The sequence below is a fragment of the Eumetopias jubatus genome, unplaced genomic scaffold, assembly GCF_037043125.1.
Source record: "Eumetopias jubatus isolate StellerSeaLion01/CBP00866 unplaced genomic scaffold, mEumJub1_p1.0 scaffold_5, whole genome shotgun sequence".
Classification (NCBI taxonomy): domain Eukaryota; kingdom Metazoa; phylum Chordata; class Mammalia; order Carnivora; family Otariidae; genus Eumetopias; species Eumetopias jubatus.
In genome coordinates, this window is record NW_028274811.1 from 56,349,931 (window position 1) to 56,364,917 (window position 14,987).

A 14,987-nucleotide genomic window follows, 5' to 3' on the forward strand; every position below is an offset into this window, starting at 1 on the left:
AAACAAAGGCAATATTGATGTGGAAGTTTACTCTAAATGCAAACTTCGTCTATACTGCCACTTATGTGAAGAGACTTAAGTGATTCTTTAGATCAAGCAATAGCAAACTCTGGCCCATGGGCCAAATCCAGTCTGCTGTCTGATTTTATAAATAAAGTTTTATTGGAGAATTGCCATACTTACTCATTTACATATTGTCTATGACTGCTTTTTCACTACAACAGTTGAGTAGCTACGATACAGACTGTGTGGCCCAGAAAAACTAAACTGTTTATTGTCTAGCTCTTTACAAGAAATATTTATCAATCCCTGCTCTAGACCATAGCTGTCCAACAGAATTTTCTGTGACAATGGAAGCATTCTAATCTACATTTCCAACATGGTACCCACTTCCAATACGGTATGATACATGTAGCTATTGAGTACTTCAAATATGGCTAATGCAACTGAAGAATTGATTTTTAAATTTAATTAATTTTAAATAATTTAAATTAAAATAGCTACATGTGCCTAATGGCTACAGTACAGCTGTACAGGACAGCACAACTCTAGATCAAATTCCTTTTTTGGGGTAAAGATATTTATATCTTTCTCAAGCAGAACTAGGCCTAGAACTCGGGCTTTCCAATACCTAGTTCAGTGTCTTATCCACTAAACCAAGCTCCCCTTCTGCTACCTTCTGTGGTTAATTTTAGCTCTTGACATTTATTTTTACAGAAGGTCCTCTATATCTGAGTAATCATTTTTTCTGTCCCTTCAAGTTACCAAATTGTTTAAAGGAAGCTAGAGTCTTCAAAATAGGAAAATTCTCGCTCATGAAAACCATTTACAAAATGTTACCCAAATAACCTCCCTCCTTACTAACATGGCATCTTTCCTATCCATCAACAGCTTTGTTGTTCAGTTTATTACTGGTCAATGTTATAAACAGCTAACAATAAAATGGAAATACACTACAAATTGATTACAAAGTCCAAATGTACAGATATAAAATTTCCTGAAGTCAAATATTAAAATGATGTTGGAGAAATACTTGAAGCACCTGTGAAGCCACTGATGAATCAGAAACTGATTAACCTAAAACTGTTAACCTAAAAAAAGAAATATCATAAGAATTTGAATATAAAAGGAATGATAGAAGACCTAAGAAAAACTTGTTATACCTCTCAAAATTTTTGCAAAAACAACTTCCTTGAGGTAATGGTACAGAAAAATCAAGTGCGAGATGAAGTATATCCTGTACTGTCACACAATTTTGCCAGAAAAATTAGGCCATGAAAGCAAACTTTATTCATTCTTTCCCTGTTTTAGAAATTAGTATATGTTGCAATTAGAACCTAAATAAAATACTGATTAGAAATGAGTTAACACAGCAGGCCTGAGACTGCTATCCAGAGAAGCTGCTTGCAAGGTTGGCCTTTAGCTGACATCAATGAACTTGGCTGGTAAACAGTACCCTACGTTGATAGAAAAGTTTCCCTATCGATAACGGTAGCTTTCTTTGCTTAAACATTCTATACAAGCAATGTGGTTTGTGCTCTTAGGAGTCTGGAATCTTGGTATGTCCTAGACAGAGGGTGCTTACATGACCAGCCCCAATATAAATCTTTGAAACTGAGTTTCTAATGGGCTTCCTTGAGTGGAAACACGGAAATGACATTTTTGTTGCTGGGGAAAAGGTAAGCTGTGAGTGACCTCTCATGAGGAAGACAGCCTAATAAAGCCTTCACATAAATACCTCCAGATTCAACCTCTGTTTTTTTCTGATGAGTCAGCTGCATATCCTTACTACACTGCTGTAAGAAATCTTAGCTATGAGGGGTGCTTGGGTGGCTTATTTGGTTAAACATCTGCCTTCGGCTCAGGTCATGATCTCAGGGTTCCTGGATTGAGCCCCACGTGGGGCTCCTGCTCAGCGGGGAGACTGCTTCTCCCTCTCCCTCTGCCCTTCCGCCTATGCTCTCTCAAATAAATAAAAGCTTTAAAAAAAAAAAAAGGAAAGAAAAAAGAAATCTTAGCCATGAGCACAACTGTATGCTGAGTTCTGAAAGTCCTTCTAATCAATTCCCAAATGAAGGGGTGGTATTAGGGACCTCCTTATTTTCTTTGTTTTATATTGCATTTTTCAGGATAATGTCTAAAAATGTGATTTTCCTACTACAGAATTTTGGCCTTTATTTAAGTGGTTTCACTTTAAGTGGCCTTTTTCCTGTACATATAACCAGTAAGCTCATTAATTTAATGATTCTTCCTGTTTGCCTTCTTCCATTTCATGATCACATAACCTTGAGACTTTGTCTATTCTTTTTTAATTTAAATATCTTAAAGGCCAAAGAGCTTCTTTGCTCAAAAGAAGCCACTCTGGACATTAGTCCACCCATCTGGTATTATTAATATTGTTTTGTTTTGTTTTTAAGTAGGCTCCATGCCCAGGATGGAGCCCAATGCGGGGCTTGAACTCACAACCCTGAGATCAAGACCTGAGCTGAGATCAAGAGTTGATTGCTTAACCAACTGAGCCACCCAAGTGCCCCTTTCTGATATTATTCTTAATCATTAGTTTATATCTCTTATTGCTGCAAATCATAAAGTCACTACTATTCCTTCACGTGACTACCTTTAGGCTGAAAACAGTGGGGATATGCTTTCATAAAATTAACAAAAAATCACCAGGGTCTTAAAAATACCTAGAGACAGATAAATTGGTGTTAGTGAGGGGTTCAAGGTTTTTTTTATATGAACCTTGGTTTTATATGTTGTTATTGGTGGTGGTTTCCTTCACTATTTTTTCAAAGCCAATGATTAGTCCTGAAGTCTACATTGCCTACTGATAACAATAAAAGTCTTCTGCTCAGATTTGTCAAAGATGAGTTTAAAAACCTTAAGGATTTTAAGGTCTATATTTGAAATTCAGTGTTACTGAAATAATGACCTTAGTAATTTTCTTTTGTGATGGCCGTCTGATTAAGAAAAACAAAGGAGAAAAATATACAACAAACCCTCAGGAACATGCATTTTTACCGATTTCTTTGAAACCTCAAACCCACTGAGAAATTTTGAGTTAAAAACCATCTGTCAACATATATTATCATTATAATTAGACTCTTTTATCACAATAGCAAATCATTTAAGACAATTAAAAATGGAATGTATTAGATTTATAGCCTACGTTTACCCTGAGACATTTCATTTTATTCTGACTTACATGAATTTTATGAGGCAGAGACAATGGAAAAACAATTCATTAGTTAATATGATTTTCCAATCTATACATAATATCCTATCTTCGTTTAAAATTTTAAGCAGGTTTTAAAAATCATTTATTTTAAGGAATTACTTTAGTGCTCAGTTTGAAATACCTTAATTTTCTTCACTCATTTTTCCAAGAAAAAGTAAAAGGAACCCAGTCTGATGTGCACTGTACCTTTAAATGATCGTTGGCAGCAGCATCATGTAGGGGATTAATCCCATCTAGATTTTCACAATTAACATTAGCACCAGCTTTTAACAACTCTACAATTATATCATTAGATCCCTCACTAGATGCCTCATGAAGTGGTGTCCAACCTAAAAAAGGAAAAAAGAAAAAAACAAAACAAGCTGCTACTTACAAATCAACATTCATGTACTATCTTCATTATTAAGTTTATTTGCACTAATGCAATGAATATCTATATTGATTCAAATGTATATACTAAGTATTAGACAAGAAATAATATTGAAAACTATGGTTTTGAAATGTTTCAATTTTGAAAACCAATCTCATCAAAAATATTTGTTGATCCAAGGGCCAAAACAGAAGACTCACAGAACATAAAATATAATGGGACTAGAGTAAAACTAATCACGTCAATTTGTTTCAACTCAGATATTAAAATAGAGTAAGATCAAGTCTGCCTTCCCCATTTGTATCACTGCACTGTCATATATCGCTCTAAAATGACATACGATTCTTGAAATCAATCTTTTGAGTTTTTCCCTGTTAACTCCTCACACAAGATTTTTTTGTGCTTAAGCAAAATGTTAGATCAATTTAAAAATGGAGGCTGAAAATAAAAATAAGGAAAGAGAGAAACAATGAATAACGTAAAGAGAGGAGAAAGAGAAGGGATAGGGAAATGGGAAAAAATTGGCACTCTCTACAAAGTCAGAGTTTAGTATTCAGATCTCCAAGAAAAAGACCTAAATAAAGCTCCCTTTACTCCCCATTCTGTATACTTCCTCTGAATGCTCCCACATGTATCTTAAAAACTGTTTCAGAGGAGGTTATTTTAGCAACTGGTGAAAACCAAGATAAATTTAACTATTCAACTAAATAATATATTTTTAAAAAAACAGTTCAAAGTTAGCAGCCAGGATCAAAACCGGGGAAGGGTGGATGAAATGTGTATTTCAGTGAGTTCAAGTTATAAACACAATTAAAATTTCAAGAATCCAAACCTGCATTATCTTTTAGATTCACATCTGCTCCAGATTCTATTAGAGCCTTCAACAGAGTCAAATTTCCTCTTCTGGCAGCCAAATGAAGTTGGCTTTCCCCTCTGGCATTCCTCTTATTGATCCCAGCTGTTTTTACTTCTGTAAATTTGCCAAGTAAAACTGAGGCTTCTTTTCTGTCAAATGCTGATCATTACAAAGGAGCTTAGAAAATACACAGCAACTTCCTCAAAACTCCTAAGTAGGGTGCTCTATACAAAACATGTATCAATATCATCATTGCTATTACTGTTTTAAAATATAACTTGTGAAGGCATTGTAGAGCATCTAAGTACATTACTTTGCATTCATTCCAACAGCTGTTCAGTCACCCTACCATAAGCTTGATTAAAACAAACTTGCTTCAGTTCTACCCTCATTTCACTCTCAGTAGTCCTTTAACAATGGACAAAATTTTTCTTAAAACAAATTGTGATTTTATAAAACATCTCTTTCTATAGCTCTTCTCTATCCCAGTGAGTGTGTTTCTGATCACAAAAGACACCAAAAACTGAACCATGGCCCAATGGATTATTTTTTTTCAAAAAACATGCAATACAACATCATTATCCAAAGATTTAAAAAAAAATCTTCTTGCACCACAAGTTAGAGAGACTTAAATTGGAGCTAAAAAAAAAATGGACCATATTTTCCCCTCAATTTCCTCCCCAAACCATGCTAAAATGATAGTAAATATTTTTTTTAAAGATTTTATTTATTTGACAGAGAGAGACACCTGAGAGAGAGAACACAAGCAGGGAGAGTGGGAGAGGGATAAGCAGGCTTCCCGCTGAGCAGGGAGCCCGATGTGGGACTCGATCCCAGGACCCTGGGATCATGACCTGAGCCGAAGGCAGACGCTTAACGACTGAGCTACACAGGTGCCCCGTAAAACATTTTTTTTTTTTTAATACCATAAAAAGAAAATAGAAGAGGAAACAATAGAAGACAAAGACTTCAACAACTTTTTGGGAACTGGAAAATCACTGCTGGAGAAGAGTTAACCAACTTGATGAAGTAGGGGAAATGCCTCAACCCAAATGCTAGCAAAAAGAATTAGGGAGAGAGCCCACCTGAACCCAGCACTTGGGGGCATCAAGTATGGTGAAAGGCAGTGTTCATGGAACTGGGCTAGAAACATGGAGACTGAATGAAAGTATATATATACAAAAGTTGGGAGTCCAAGTTCCCTTCTCCAACCCTGAATTGTCTGGCAACCTTTCCTCTTACCCAAGGTTCCGATCCCCAAGCCATGAAACTGGAGATTTATTTTCTGTAGAAATCACATCAAAGAATCTTCAGAGTGAGACACAAGGAAGGCAAAGTAGAGGATTAGAGTGATGAAACAGAAAAGAATATTCATTAAACCAGCAGTCCTCAAATGTAGTCCCAGATTAGCAGTGTCAGTGTCACCTGGGAAACTTGTTAGAAATGCTAATTCTCAGACTATGGACTCTGAGAAACAAACTGAGGGTTTTAGAGGGAAGGGGGTGGGGGGGATGGGTTAGCCCAGTGATGGGTATTAAGGAGGGCACGTATTGCATGGAGCCCTGGGTGTTATACACAAACAATGAATCATGGAACACTACATCAAAAACTAGTGATGTAATGTATGGTGACTAACATAACATAATAAAATAAAATTAAGAAAAAAAAAAAGAAATGCTAATTCTCCAGCCCACCCCACAAACCTACTGTGGAGGACAGATTTTAAAGTAACTCCTAATGATCCCCATCTCCTGGTATTCATAGCCTTGCATCATCCACTCCTCTTGAAGAATTTCCTTCTAACCAATAGAATACCTCAATATTGAGGGTATTTCACTTCCTTGATTAGGTTATAAGAGATTGTAACATTTTCTGTCTTGCTAGCCAACTTGCTCTGTCACCTTCAGCTTGCATGTTTTGATGAACCAAGAGGACACACTGGAAAAGCTCATAAAGGAAGAAACTGAGGATGACCACAAGGTTGCCACAACCCTCAAGGAAGAGAATTCTGACAACAACCACATGAGCTTGAAAATGGATCCTTCCCTGGTTGAGCCTTCAGATGAGACCCCAGTCTTGGCCAACACCTTGATTGTAGCCTATGAAATATCCTGAGCAGAAGACCTGCCTAAGCCATGCCCAATTCCTGATTTACAGAAACTATAAGATAAAAAATGTGTGTTGTTTTAAACTGCTAAGTTTGCAAATGTGTAATACACTAATAGATAATACACCTAATGATTCAGACTTTCTGGGGGTAGAGCCCAGTAATCTGTGTTTTAACAAGCTTTCCAGGTGATTCTGATGCAAGATAAAGTTTGAGAACCAGTGCATTAACTTAAGACTCTCTTCCTGTTCTATTTCCTAAATGCCATAGCAGATAGGCACATAGTTGCTGGGCAAGAGATAAAAAGTTCGGAGAATTACTCTCTAAAAGATGGATTCTTCAGTTATGTGAATCACAGGGAAGACTGACAGCCTCATGTCTACATTCCCCTGACATCTAGACAAAATCATACTGCTCTTACAAATCTGTACTCGGAAATTCTTTATTCAAAGAATAAAGATATATCTATTATATATACATATATAGAGAATATATTTTAAAATTATGAAATATCCAAAACAGCAGACCTGTAGTTTGCAAGTTTGAATTGAAAAATCTCTCCAATAATTGTTACTGTGAGTGGTACAAATCCTCTCACCTAGATCATGGTATGTTGTAGCAAAGAAGGTAGGCACATGGTAAACATTTTGGGGCAAAAACTAAAAAATTATTCCATTTTACTGTCATCATAAATTTCTATGCATGTAACTAAAATTTTAAAATAAAATCTGGAAAAAACTGGAAAGGAAGCAAATAGGACTCACACTAACTTCACAAAAAACTTCTTCATAAAGTCCACTGTGGTTAATGCTTAGTACTTCTTAATAACATTATACTTTATTAACAAATTAATAAATATTAATTGATAATATATTTAATAATTGGTATAAAAATATTATTTATTAATAAAGTATAATGCTACTAAGACATACTCAGCTTTCAGTTACTTCGTATGTGATCTATTATTTTTTTTTTTTTTACTCTCTGGAAACTCAAGATCCTTAATTACATCTGCAGAGATTCTTTTTCTATTTAGGTAAAATTCACTCTTTTATATAAGATATTATCACAGGTTCCAGGGATTAGGACATGGACATGTTCTGGAGAGCCACTATTCAACCCACTAGAGGATGGATGTCTAAGAAGGGCTTTAGATTATATGAGAGGCGGACAATGGGAGAAAGTTCACAGAGTATGCCTAATCCAGTGTCCTTCCTACCTCTTAATAGACAATAGATAAACAAACTTTTCAGTGTTTACTGTTTAACCTGAAGTGGCCTGGCTTAGCCTATTGTTCACCACAGAACTAGCTCCAAGAACTGTTAAAGGATAGTTAACTTGTCCATACTGCCAAACACATGCAGTTCATTCATCTGACAAAAAGAAACCGGTGGCCATTCTTTAATTTGCCTTATGGTGAAAGGGCTCAATGGAAGTATCTAAGGGATCTGGCACAGTTCAGATGCACTGCCCCCACTCAATATTCTTGCTGTCTCTCTGTTTATCTTACCTCCTCTAATATTTAAAATTAGAAGTCATAGGCAGAAACATGACAAGAATGTATCTGAAGACGAACAGATTCTCATGTGGTACTTTATAGTAAAACAATCTAAAAAATATAGCTGAAATAATCTTATAACTTAGTGAATGAAAAAAAAACAACAACAGTAAATCTGAAAGTTTAGAAATGCTGGCCTTGATCATGTCAACTTTTACCTATACAGGTATAGGAATACAAACCTTGGCTGCAGGTAGCTTTCAAGAAATTTTGCCTTTTTCTGAAATTCTGAACTTTTTTGTGTTCTTGGATATTAGATATGCAAACTTCAGAATTTGTTTTTTCTTTTTTCTCACCATTTCTCATAGTGCTTTCATCTCCATTGATATTATTAGTTAATTCCTCATCTGAAAAACAAACATTTTGCAACCTCAGTGTTGCAGTTCTTTTTTTAAAATTTTTTTTAAAGATTTTTTTTTTTATTTATTTATTCATGACAGAGAGAGAGAGAGAGAGAGAGAGAGAGAGAGAGGCAGAGGGAGAAGCAGGCTCCCAAGGAGCAGGGAGCCCGATGCGGGACCCGATCCCAGGACTCTGGGATCCTGACCTGAGCCGAAGGCAGGCGCTTAACCATCTGAGCCACCCAGGCGCCCCTCAGTGTTGCAGTTCTTATTACTGGTTATGTGATTAGAAAAGAGTCTAGCCTCATAACTGTTCCAAATTTCTGTTCCTAGCTGGACTGATTTTTTAAAATTTTATTTTATTTATTTATTTTTTAAGGGAATGAAACCCTTTAAAAATGTTTTTAGGGGCACCTGGCTGCCTTAGTTGGTAGAGCATATGACCCTCGATCTCAGAGTTCTGAGTTAGAGCACTAATTGGGTATAGAGATTACTTAAAAATAAAATCTTTTAAAAATAAATAAATAAATAATGTTTTTATATAACAAGGTTTGTTGGATGCAGTTCTGATGGGAATACAGTGAATCACTGAAATCAACGGAGCTAACAATCTCCTGCTATGGAAATGTTAGGTTAACTGATATTAAATAAGTGCTATATTAAAAAGAAACATAAAAATTGATAGAAATACTATTTATTAACTTGTCAATATCAATTTGGCAACAATCTTTGATAATAACGGTTTGGTTTTCAAAGTAAACAATATTACTTAACTAACAATATCCCTAAATTATAGTCCACATGTCCTCATTTTTGTCAGTTTGGCTAAGTTCAGCAGAATTCAGTTAGAAATTTCTATAAAATAAGTAAATCTACAGGAGATGTGTACAAAGCAAGCAATACTAAGAATACCTGGTTTATGAGAAATTTCCTTCTTTTCTTTCTGTCTAAGTTGTGAGATGTTGGCCAATTCTTTACTGGTATTGTCAGTGGAATAAAAAACTGTATCATGTATGGTTTTGCTCTCTGGAAGATCTTGTTTCCTTTTTTTAACTGTAGTTGTTTCTATTACTTGAGAATTAACAACTGTGGATGAAGGCCCATTTGAAGAACTTGTTTTCTGGCTTTCATCATTGTAATTCCTTTTAGTGTCTTCTCCCTCATTTACCTTTTCCACAATATGTGTATCTGTTTGATCCATTAAAGGAGTTGGTGCTCTGGAGCTAAAATCTTGAGACCTTTTGAATAGCTTCACATGACTAGTCAACTTTGAAGCTTCCTGTGTTGAAAATGTTCTTGGACAAGCTAGGGAAGTATGCTCAGGATTGCCATCTGAGTGATCAAAAGAAGTTTCACATGCACATTGTTCATAATTTGCAATATGTTGTTCAGGACCCATTGTATTATCTGAATCAGAAAGATCAACAGCTTCCTGTTGTGGAAGTATGATTAACCTGCATGCTTTTAATTCATTTTCCTGTGAAAAATGGTTTTCAGAAGGGAAAAACTGAAGAAAATCCATTTCTTCTCTATTTGTTATATTCTCATTATAATTACAGTGGTTTTTGCAACCTGTAAAACATACCAGTCTTTTACATGCTATAGTCTTCTCAGAAGTAAAGCAATCATCATCATCAATGTTATTAAAATTTTCCTTTATAAAGGATGCAAAAGAATGTTCCCACTTATTAAGGCTCTCACCTTTTTGACCTGAGTTACCGTTTTCAGGAGATTTATAAGGGCTAATGTGCTGCTGTTCTTGGTGAGTATGAGGCTGCTGATCTGTGGTAACAAGTGGTAACTTGATCTCTTTCTGTAAGGAAAGTCCTGAGAAAAGAACAGCTTCCTGTTGGTCAGTGGATTCTAAGAATTTTATTTCTTGATTATCTGATAAACCTAGGCTCTGGGTAAGTGTCTCTCTGGGAACTGAACAAGCCTCAATATTGTTACCTAATCCATTTTTCAGGCTTGACAGAGGTGGGCTAAAAAGTTTATGTGACTTTTCTGGAAGATCATCAAAGGCTTGGAGATTATCTTGCTGACTATTAACCAATCTGTTTCTTCTTCTGAAAGAAGAAAGAGCTATTATCTTTCTTGGAATGCATATTTCTTGTTTTGCATCATCCGCTTGAGTTCTTTTATGTTGTGTGTTTCTTCTTCCTTTATCATTAGACACATTTGTGTTAGGACCTTTGACATTCTGAAGACTCTTCTTTCTGAGTCCCTTAGTAGAGTGTATTTGGTTAAGAGTTGATTGCTTATGCTTGGATTTACCAAATTTTGTGTCTCTGGAATCTTTTTGGTAAGGTTCATATACATCTTCTTTATTTATAAATAAACCTTCTTTACTTCCTTTATCAACTTTTCCAAGTTCTGACTTCTGTCTGTTGGAATGTTCATCACAAACAAACCCAATGAGATTTTTAGAACTGAATTGTGGTTTCTAAAGAAATAAAACATATAGTTAGCTTTGATTTTCAGCTGTAGTTCTATACTCAATTAATTCAGGATTATTGATAAATCAAACCATTACTTCATTCAATTTTGTGATTTGATCTAACCACAGGGCCTGATGGGATATATACAACCTGATATTTAAAAAAGACTAATAGAAAAAGGCAAATGTAGTAGACTAAGACTCATTATGTGTTCTAATCTGTATTTTCTGCTTCACATTTTAATTTGTTTTTGCCAGTATTTAGCAGCATTAATCTCATTAAGCATAATAAAAAATTTAATCTACTTAATTTTTATGGGCTTTAAGCATAATCAAACAAGAATGCTTTAAAGACACTGTCCTCTCCTAATTGTTATATACAATTATACTGTTATATACAGCTAGAATTAAGAGAATTCTTTCATCTAGTGTCTGTGACCGACTGTAGGTAGGGCAGAAGAAGAAGGGATTTAAAAACAAGAAAAGAGATATGCTCCCAAACTGATCTGCATGAAAAAATTATTGTGGGCTGCTAAGATTAAAACAGGGACACCGCTTCCTCTCACTCACCACAACCCAAGCACCAGATGAAGAGTAACTACCCACTATATCAAATTTGAAGGAATGGATCAACACCTTTGGCTCTTGTACTGTGCTTAGGCCAGAGGAAATTCGACATGGTTGATAAACCTCCTGGCTCCATGAAGAGGAGGACAAAGGAAATGGCTACTGATACATCAGTGTGCCGAGACAAGCTATTTACTCAAATGCTTCGCAAACTAACAGCCCAGAACCCTCCGATTCTCATGTAATTATTCTAAAGTTTCTTAAAAGTAAAGGTGAAGTCACTATTCCTGATGAATGCTTCGGGCATCTTTCTTTCCACTCTGATTATCTATAAAATAAGCAGCAGGTTCGTTCCATAAACATGTTTATTGCTAAACAGAGCTAGACCTTGTGCTGGCGTGCATCCTCTGTGTCTAATGGGTCGGTGCTGTTCTTTTGAGCTGTAAACAAAAAGAGAAAATCAAAGAAAATAGCCCCTAGTGGTCAGACTCTAGATTTCTAAAACCCACCTGTCCTTTGCCATGAGAAAACCAGAGAAATAAGTGAAATTATGCAAACATTTTCCATTCAGATTGGCACATATAACATTCCTGTAACTGATAGTTCTCCTATGTTTTAGAAGCCCCACACTATCTTGAGAAAGCTGAAAACATTTCTGTAGGAAAAGCAATATGGCTCCAACAAAGTAATACCAAAGGCTGGCAATAAACTCACTATTTTAACATTCCCCATAGATATATCCAGAAACACAACTGTTGGCAAACTACTTTTAGAAGGCAAAAGATTCTTTCATAATTTACTGGATTATCATTTTCTAATGTCTGCTTAATAAGGTTCTAGTTTGAATGCTTCATTCTCTTTATTTATTTATTTATTTTTAAAGATTTTATTTATTTGTTTGTCAGAGAGAGAGACAGAACACAAGCAGGGAGAGCAACAGGCAGAGGAAGAAGCAGGCTCCCCGCTGAGGAAGGAGCCCCATGTGGGACTCGATCCCAGGACCCTGGGATCATGACCTGAGCCGAAGGCAGCCGCTTAACTGACTAAGCCACCCAAGTGTCCCTGAATGCTTCATTCTCTTAAAAGTGAAACATACATGCAGGGAAAAGGTTGCTCTTGAGAATGACTAAGTCAAAAAACGATGGTATGAATAAAATATACCTAGGTTGATAATAAAAAAAAAGTACTTTAGTGTCTCTTTTAAATACTAGAGGTGGAATTAGTTACCTACATACGCATTTGGTCACAAAAGATAAAAACCTAGAAACAGTGCTTTGCACATAGGAGGTATTCAAAGATTATTTAATAGAGGAAGGAATAAATGAATGCAAATTCTTTAAATACATTATGAACTAGAAATTTAAAAATATTTTAAGAGGAATGTAGCTGGGAAAAAGAACATTTTATTTCTTGGGAATAATTTTCATGGCAGCAATCAAATTATAATGTCCATAATGAGGCTTGGCATTCACCTATTCACCTCATGCAGGAGAGTTGACACACACAACGTCCTTCAATGAAGCAAAGGAGCTGGGAGCAGTCTCTGGAGCCTACTCCTGAGTTTCTATCTTCACTCATTTGCTTAACAGCTGGGTGACCCTGGGTTAAGCTTCTTAGTATCTCTGCCTCAACTCCATAAAATCAAAGTAGTAACAGTCCTTGTTATAGAATTGTTATGAGGATTAAATAAGATAATCCATGTAAAGACTTTAGGGGAGTTCTTGGCACAAAGAAAATGCTCCATTATTAATTTTGTTTTTATTATTTTTCAGGAGCAAAAAGGACTGTGTGCCTTCTCCTAACTTTGGTTCTTAAATAGAAGAGCAGGGGGCACTTGGGTGGCTCAGTGGGCTAAGCATCTGCCTTTGGCTCAGGTCATGATCCCAGAGTCCTGGGATTGAGCCCTGCATCTGGTTCCCTGCTCAGTGGGGAGCCTACTTCTCCCTCTCGTCCCCACTCTTACTCTCTCTCGCCATCTCTGTCTCTCTCTCAGATAAATAAAATCCTCTTAAAAAAATAAATAAAAATGTTTTAAAAGAGCAGAAGAATGTTTTACAGGAACCACCATTTGGGGCATGGTTCCTAAGAGAATCTGGAAGCAAGAAAGGGGCTTTTCTCCCCTCTCACTTTGTTTTGTTTTCTGTATAGAAAGCATCTTTCAACTAACATCTTTTTTTTCTTTTCATCTTATTTAAATTCAATTAATTAACATATAGTATATCATTAGTTTCAGATGTAGAGCACAGTTATTCATCAATTGTATATAACACCCAGTGCTCATTACACCACATGCCCTCCTTCATGCCCATCTCAGTTTTAAGAGTCTTATTTTAAGAAAAAAGAAAAAGAAGAAGATAGCAGGAGAGGAAGAATGAAGGGGAGTAAGTCAGAGGGGGAGATGAACCAGGAGAGATGATGGACTCTGAAAAACAAACTGAGGTTTCTAGAGGGGAGGAGGGTAGGGGGATGGGTTAGCCTGGTGATGGGTATTAAAGAGGGCACATTCTGCATGGAGCACTGGGTGTTATGCACAAACAATGAATCATGGAACACTACACCAAAACAAATTATGTAATATATGGTGATTAACATAACAATAAAACAAAACAAAACAAAACAAAAAGAGTCTATATGCTCTATTATAACCAACTTAAAAAAAAAAACTACACAGATATAAATTCTGAGGTGGTGAATTTTAGTGACGTAGCTGTAATTCTTTTCACTCTGTTACTCCAAGCTCTGTCATATGTAAGGTACTGTTTGAAGTATTTTACATACATCAACTCTAATCCTCACAATAACAATCCCACAGATATATAGGTAGAGGAGTAGATATTATAAGCCCACATTTACAGATGAGAAAACTGAGAGTGTTAATTTACCTCAGGCTATAAAATTAGTAAGAATGAACTCTTGTCCTATACCAAAGTAGATGTATTGTACTCTACAACACAAAAGCACCAAATATATATTGCATGAGGAAGGGTCCTTTATCCATCATTCCCATAATTAAAAGCTCTTCAACTGAAATTTAAAAACAAATACTGTTTGATATTCTTTATTTAAGTGAACTAATTTTTTCATTTATATTGATAAGTAAGCTGATAATTAATGACAGACTTTGAAAGTTCAAACTTAAGAAATATTCAAACCACCTGATGAAGCACGATAATACAGCCCACCCCGTAAACTGCCTCCCTAAAGAGTGGGAGCTAACTCCTAAGAAGAAAGGCTTGGGATTCCTTCCCTGAATGAAATTCCCTTGGGTAAGTATAGGTCAGAAGTGGGTACTGGTGAAGAGGAGATTCTGGATTTGGAGAAGGGCTAAAATGCTGGAGAAAGCACTATCAGCACAGCAAAACAATGCATGCTACCATAAAATAGAGAAGTCAAGCAATTAATCAGATTATCAAAATAAAAAACATAAAAATACACATACTTTTGCCTCCAACTGAATATCTGCAATTTTTCATATAGCTTGAAACGTAAATATGAGTGCAATAATCTATACAG

General features: G+C 35.8%; 1 protein-coding gene across 1 annotated transcript in view; it reads right to left on the reverse strand.

The window, feature by feature from the left end:
* Positions 1-14,987, reverse strand: part of ANKRD31 (ankyrin repeat domain 31) — a 146,722-nt gene that overhangs the window by 58,235 nt on the left and 73,500 nt on the right. The window contains exons 13-17 of the mRNA XM_088023646.1: positions 11,862-11,914; positions 9,374-10,913; positions 8,312-8,476; positions 4,441-4,578; positions 3,425-3,567 (exon numbers count right to left, since the gene is read on the reverse strand). Coding sequence (XP_087879772.1) covers positions 3,425-3,567; positions 4,441-4,578; positions 8,312-8,476; positions 9,374-10,913; positions 11,862-11,914 — 2,039 coding nt within the window. The remainder of the gene's footprint in view (positions 1-3,424; positions 3,568-4,440; positions 4,579-8,311; positions 8,477-9,373; positions 10,914-11,861; positions 11,915-14,987) is intronic.